The sequence below is a fragment of the Electrona antarctica genome (genome assembly GCF_951216825.1).
Source record: "Electrona antarctica genome assembly, chromosome: 3".
Lineage (NCBI taxonomy): Eukaryota > Metazoa > Chordata > Actinopteri > Myctophiformes > Myctophidae > Electrona > Electrona antarctica.
The window spans coordinates 58,770,318-58,776,981 of NC_136808.1; the positions used below are offsets into that span (position 1 = coordinate 58,770,318).

Consider the following 6,664-nt stretch of genomic DNA (forward strand, 5'->3'; position numbering starts at 1 on the left):
GAAGAGGAGGACAGGTCAGTCTGGTCTGGTCTGGTAGTAGTAGTAGTATTGGTGGTGGTAGTAGTAGTAATAGTAGTAGCAGTAGTAGTAGAATATAGTTAGTAGTAGTGGTGGTGGTGGTGGTGGTGGTGGTGGTGGTGGTTGTAGTAGGTACTGGTACGGTAGTACCTAGTTGGTAGTCTTCTACTGGTAGGTACCTAGTTGGTAGTCTTCTACTGGTAGGTACCTATAGTTGGTAGTCTTCTACTGGTAGGTACCTAGTTGGTAGTCTTCTACTGGTAGGTACCTAGTTGGTAGTCTTTGGGGGGCAGCTTGAGGCCCAGGGAGTTGGAGCCATGGGGGTCCATCATGTTCTTATAGCGCTCTCCACGGTGCTTCAACAGGAAGGGACCCCAGTCTGGCTGAGGGGAGCACACCAGCTTAAGACGCTGCAATGACAGACAGATGGCACAACATCTATAGCAGCATAGAAACATGTGCTTAGAGAGAGAGTTGTTGTTTAAAAAAAATCACACCCGTGTGAACTGAGTGGTGCAAGGTCTTATATAGCCTGATCAGCTGTGGTCTGACGTAATGTCAGTGACCATAGTAACCATGCTCATTCTTTTGGGCCCCACGTACAGGTACACACAAACACGGATACAAACAAAGCTGGTTGTTGGAGTGGTTTGCACCACTCAACAAACCTTTTCCTACCATTGTCCTCTAGTATCAACTCTCACCAGAACCTTCAAATGTTCACCGTAACCACATGAACCCTAACGTACCTATTCTGGGCATGCCGAAATACTAGGCAAACATTCTGCGAAAATAGCCAATCTACAAGATCACAACGTGTGGTAAAAACGTGGGGAAAAAAAGGAATGGGCCCAAACAAACAAAGCAAAGTTCTTTGTTTACCCAGGGTGAATGGACTAAGTTCTTTGTTTACCCAGGGTGAATGGACTAAGCTCGACGAACTTGTTTACAGCCAGACCCTGCTCATAGAACATTTCATGGTAGGGGTTCAATGCCTTGCTCAAGGGCACTTCAGCGGTGGTAATTTTAACGTGCCGGTCCGGGGATACGAACTGGCGACCTTCCGATAACAAGACCGCTCCGCAAACCGTTCGGCCACCGCCAGGTTAGAGCCCGGGGGAACCCCGGTCAATGAAGAATAAATGGTATGTAGTATGTAGATACAAGTATACAAGTATGTAATAACAAAATAAAATGAAATTAAACAAAAATAAAAGGATTCACGGGAGGCAGGCAGTGATCACCCCATGTGCACAGTGCACACGCCCCCCACCACCTTGTACAATTCAGCAGTCAAAGTCTCGAGTCCCATCCCCCTGTTTCACCATCTCTGGCCACCCAGAGCACTGATAATTACAACAGTTAGTTTTCACTGGGCAATATTGAAGTAAAATAATATATAAAGAACATCCCATGAAAGACACAGCTAACCATCAGGTAATGCACTCCAAGAAAAGAAAAGTGAAATTCCCAGATATGAGATAATTGGAGTAATAATGGAGTTGAGGGAGTTAAGTGAGTTATTAAACTGAATTTGTTGATAATCATCTTACTTATTACTGAAATGTCTTACATGATGTACTTTGGTGTGCCTTGAAAAACGTGATGTGCAAAGAGCTCATTTTTATTCAAAACACGTTTGTCTCGAATGCATGAGGGCGTGTGTATGTGTGTATGTGTGTTTGTGCACAAATGCTAAAGCCAATACATTCAGCATTTTATTTTTAACAAAAGCTCTACCACCTCCGTTCCCCAATTAGTTCGCAGTGCTTTGTTTGATGGATTGTCTGTTAATTTCAGTAACTTTATTGCATTCTTTCACTTTTAATTATAAACAATATGGCTGTTGTCAGCAGACAAATAATGAATTGCCAATTTAGCATCATGAATAAATAGCACTTTATGGGTCTCAACGAGCATAGATCAATATTTCTGGGTAATTGCTGAAAGTGTTTGTGCACCACTGCATTTAACTGGTTAAGCCACGACTCAGCAAGCAGAGCAAACCTGCACAGAACACTATCTATAAGACTACTATCTACTATAGAACACTATAGAACACTATCTATAAGACTACTATCTACTATAGAACACTATAGAACACTATCTATAAGCTATAAAACAATATCCCTCCATGTGGCGCCTACCGTACATGGACGATGTAGTCGCCTTCACTGCTATCAGTGAAGGTAGACACAGAGATGCTGCTATCAGTGAAGGTAGACAGAGAGATGCTGCTATCAGTGAAGGTAGACAGAGATGCCTGCTATCAGTGAAGGTAGACAGAGATGCTGCTATCAGTGAAGGACTGAAGGTAGACACAGAGATGCTGCTATCAGTGAAGGTAGACACAGAGATGCTGCTATCAGTGAAGGTAGACACAGAGATGCTGCTATCAGTGAAGGTAGACATGGAGATGCTGCTATCAGTGAAGGTAGACACAGAGATGCTGCTATCAGTGAAGGTAGACACAGAGATGCTGCTATCAGTGAAGGTAGACAGAGAGATGCCTGCTATCAGTGAATGTAGACAGAGAGATGCTGCTATCAGTGAAGGTAGACACAGAGATGCTGCTATCAGTGAAGGTAGACACAGAGATGCTGCTATCAGTGAAGGTAGACACAGAGATGCTGCTATCAGTGAAGGTAGACACAGAGATGCTGCTATCAGTGAAGGTAGACACAGAGATGCTGCTATCAGTGAAGGTAGACAGAGATGCTGCTATCAGTGAAGGTAGACACAGAGATGCTGCTATCAGTGAAGGTAGACACAGATATGCTGCTATCAGTGAAGGTAGACAGAGATGCTGCTATCAGTGAAGGTAGACACATAGACCTGCTATCAGTGAAGGTAGACAGAGATGCTGCTATCAGTGAAGGTAGACAGAGATGCTGCTATCAGTGAAGGTAGACACAGAGATGCTGCTATCAGTGAAGGTAGACACAGAGATGCTGCTATCAGTGAAGGTAGACAGAGAGACGCTGCTATCAGTGAAGGTAGACACAGAGATGCTGCTATCAGTGAAGGTAGACAGAGATGCTGCTATCAGTGAAGGTAGACAGAGAGACGCTGCTATCAGTGAAGGTAGACAGAGATGCTGCTATCAGTGAAGGTAGACACAGAGATGCTGCTATCAGTGAAGGTAGACAGAGATGCTGCTATCAGTGAAGGTAGACACAGAGATGCCTGCTATCAGTGAAGGTAGACACAGAGATGCTGCTATCAGTGAAGGTAGACACAGAGATGCTGCTATCAGTGAAGGTAGACAGAGATGCTGCTATCAGTGAAGGTAGACACAGAGATGCTGCTATCAGTGAAGGTAGACACAGATATGCTGCTATCAGTGAAGGTAGACAGAGAGATGCTGCTATCAGTGAAGGTAGACACAGAGATGCTGCTATCAGTGAAGGTAGACACAGAGATGCCTGCTATCAGTGAAGGTAGACATGGAGATGCTGCTATCAGTGAAGGTAGACATGGAGACCTGCTATCAGTGAAGGTAGACACAGAGATGCCTGCTATCAGTGAAGGTAGACAGAGATGCCTGCTATCAGTGAAGGTAGACACAGAGATGCTGCTATCAGTGAAGGTAGACACAGAGACCTGCTATCAGTGAAGGTAGACACAGAGATGCTGCTATCAGTGAAGGTAGACACAGAGACCTGCTATCAGTGAAGGTAGACATGGAGACCTGCTATCAGTGAAGGTAGACACAGAGATGCTGCTATCAGTGAAGGTAGGCATGGAGATGCTGCTATCAGTGAAGGTAGACACAGAGATGCTGCTATCAGTGAAGGTAGACACAGAGATGCTGCTATCAGTGAAGGTAGACAGAGATGCTGCTATCAGTGAAGGTAGACAGAGATGCTATCAGTGAAGGACTGAAGGTAGACACAGAGATGCCTGCTATCAGTGAAGGTAGACATGGAGATGCTGCTATCAGTGAAGGTAGACACAGAGATGCTGCTATCAGTGAAGGTAGACACAGAGATGCTGCTATCAGTGAAGGTAGACACAGAGATGCTGCTATCAGTGAAGGTAGACACAGATATGCTGCTATCAGTGAAGGTAGACAGAGATGCTGCTATCAGTGAAGGTAGACACATAGACCTGCTATCAGTGAAGGTAGACAGAGATGCTGCTATCAGTGAAGGTAGACAGAGATGCTGCTATCAGTGAAGGTAGACAGAGATGCTGCTATCAGTGAAGGTAGACACAGAGATGCTGCTATCAGTGAAGGTAGACACAGAGATGCTGCTATCAGTGAAGGTAGACAGAGAGACGCTGCTATCAGTGAAGGTAGACACAGAGATGCTGCTATCAGTGAAGGTAGACAGAGATGCTGCTATCAGTGAAGGTAGACAGAGATGCTATCAGTGAAGGTAGACAGAGATGCTGCTATCAGTGAAGGTAGACACAGAGATGCTGCTATCAGTGAAGGTAGACACAGAGATGCTGCTATCAGTGAAGGTAGACACAGAGATGCCTGCTATCAGTGAAGGTAGACACAGAGATGCCTGCTATCAGTGAAGGTAGACACAGAGATGCTGCTATCAGTGAAGTTAGACACAGAGATGCCTGCTATCAGTGAAGGTAGACACAGAGATGCTGCTATCAGTGAAGGTAGACAGAGAGATGCTGCTATCAGTGAAGGTAGACACAGAGATGCTGCTATCAGTGAAGGTAGACATGGAGATGCTGCTATCAGTGAAGGTAGACACAGAGACCTGCTATCAGTGAAGGTAGACACAGAGACCTGCTATCAGTGAAGGTAGACGGAGATGCTGCTATCAGTGAAGGTAGACATGGAGATGCTGCTATCAGTGAAGGTAGACATGGAGATGCTGCTATCAGTGAAGGTAGACATGGAGATGCTGCTATCAGTGAAGGTAGACATGGAGATGCTGCTATCAGTGAAGGTAGACACAGAGATGCTGCTATCAGTGAAGGTAGACACAGAGACCTGCTATCAGTGAAGGTAGACAGAGAGATGCTGCTATCAGTGAAGGTAGACACAGATGCTGCTATCAGTGAAGGTAGACAGAGAGATGCTGCTATCAGTGAAGGTAGACACAGATGCTGCTATCAGTGAAGGTAGACAGAGATGCTGCTATCAGTGAAGGTAGACAGAGATGCTGCTATCAGTGAAGGTAGACAGAGATGCTGCTATCAGTGAAGGTAGACAGAGATGCTGCTATCAGTGAAGGTAGACAGAGATGCCTGCTATCAGTGAATGTAGACACAGAGATGCTGCTATCAGTGAAGGTAGACAGAGATGCTGCTATCAGTGAAGGTAGACAGAGATGCCTGCTATCAGTGAATGTAGACACAGAGATGCTGCTATCAGTGAAGGTAGACACAGAGATGCTGCTATCAGTGAAGGTAGACACAGAGATGCTGCTATCAGTGAAGGTAGACACAGAGATGCTGCTATCAGTGAAGGTAGACAGAGATGCTGCTATCAGTGAAGGTAGACAGAGATGCTGCTATCAGTGAAGGTAGACAGAGATGCTGCTATCAGTGAAGGTAGACAGAGATGCTGCTATCAGTGAAGGTAGGCATGGAGATGCTGCTATCAGTGAAGGTAGACACAGAGATGCTGCTATCAGTGAAGGTAGACATGGAGATGAAGGTAGACACAGAGATGCTGCTATCAGTGAAGGTAGACATGGAGATGCTGCTATCAGTGAAGGTAGACACAGAGATGCTGCTATCAGTGAAGGTAGACATGGAGATGCTGCTATCAATGAAGATAGACACAGAGATGCTGCTATCAGTGAAGGTAGACACAGAGATGCTGCTATCAGTGAAGGTAGACACAGAGATGCCTGCTATCAGTGAAGGTAGACAGAGATGCTGCTATCAGTGAAGGTAGAAACAGAGATGCTGCTATCAGTGAAGGTAGACACAGAGATGCTGCTATCAGTGAAGGTAGACACAGAGATGCTGCTATCAGTGAAGGTAGACACAGAGATGCTGCTATCAGTAAAGGTAGACACAGAGATGCTGCTATCAGTGAAGGTAGACAGAGATGCTGCTATCAGTGAAGGTAGACACAGAGATGCTGCTATCAGTGAAGGTAGACACAGAGATGCCTGCTATCAGTGAACGTAGACAGAGAGACCTGCTATCAGTGAAGGTAGACACAGAGATGCCTGCTATCAGTGAAGGTAGACGGAGATGCTGCTATCAGTGAAGGTAGACATGGAGATGCTGCTATCAGTGAAGGTAGTCATGGAGATGCTGCTATCAGTGAAGGTAGACATGGAGATGCTGCTATCAGTGAAGGTAGACATGGAGATGCTGCTATCAGTGAAGGTAGACACAGAGATGCTGCTATCAGTGAAGGTAGACACAGAGACCTGCTATCAGTGAAGGTAGACAGAGAGATGCTGCTATCAGTGAAGGTAGACACAGATGCTGCTATCAGTGAAGGTAGACAGAGAGATGCTGCTATCAGTGAAGGTAGACACAGATGCTGCTATCAGTGAAGGTAGACAGAGATGCTGCTATCAGTGAAGGTAGACAGAGATGCTGCTATCAGTGAAGGTAGACAGAGATGCTGCTATCAGTGAAGGTAGACAGAGATGCTGCTATCAGTGAAGGTAGACAGAGATGCCTGCTATCAGTGAATGTAGACACAGAG

The 6,664-nt window shown here is 45.5% G+C and overlaps 1 protein-coding gene across 1 annotated transcript in view; it reads right to left on the reverse strand.

Annotated features, from left to right (window-relative positions):
- Window positions 1–272: 272 nt before the first annotated feature.
- slc6a5 (solute carrier family 6 member 5) overlaps window positions 273–6,664 on the reverse strand; it is a gene marked incomplete at both ends in the record, with an annotated part of 27,390 nt that continues 20,998 nt past the window's right edge. The window contains one exon of the mRNA XM_079496419.1: window positions 273–428. Within this exon, the coding sequence (XP_079352545.1) occupies window positions 273–428 (156 nt within the window). The remainder of the gene's footprint in view (window positions 429–6,664) is intronic.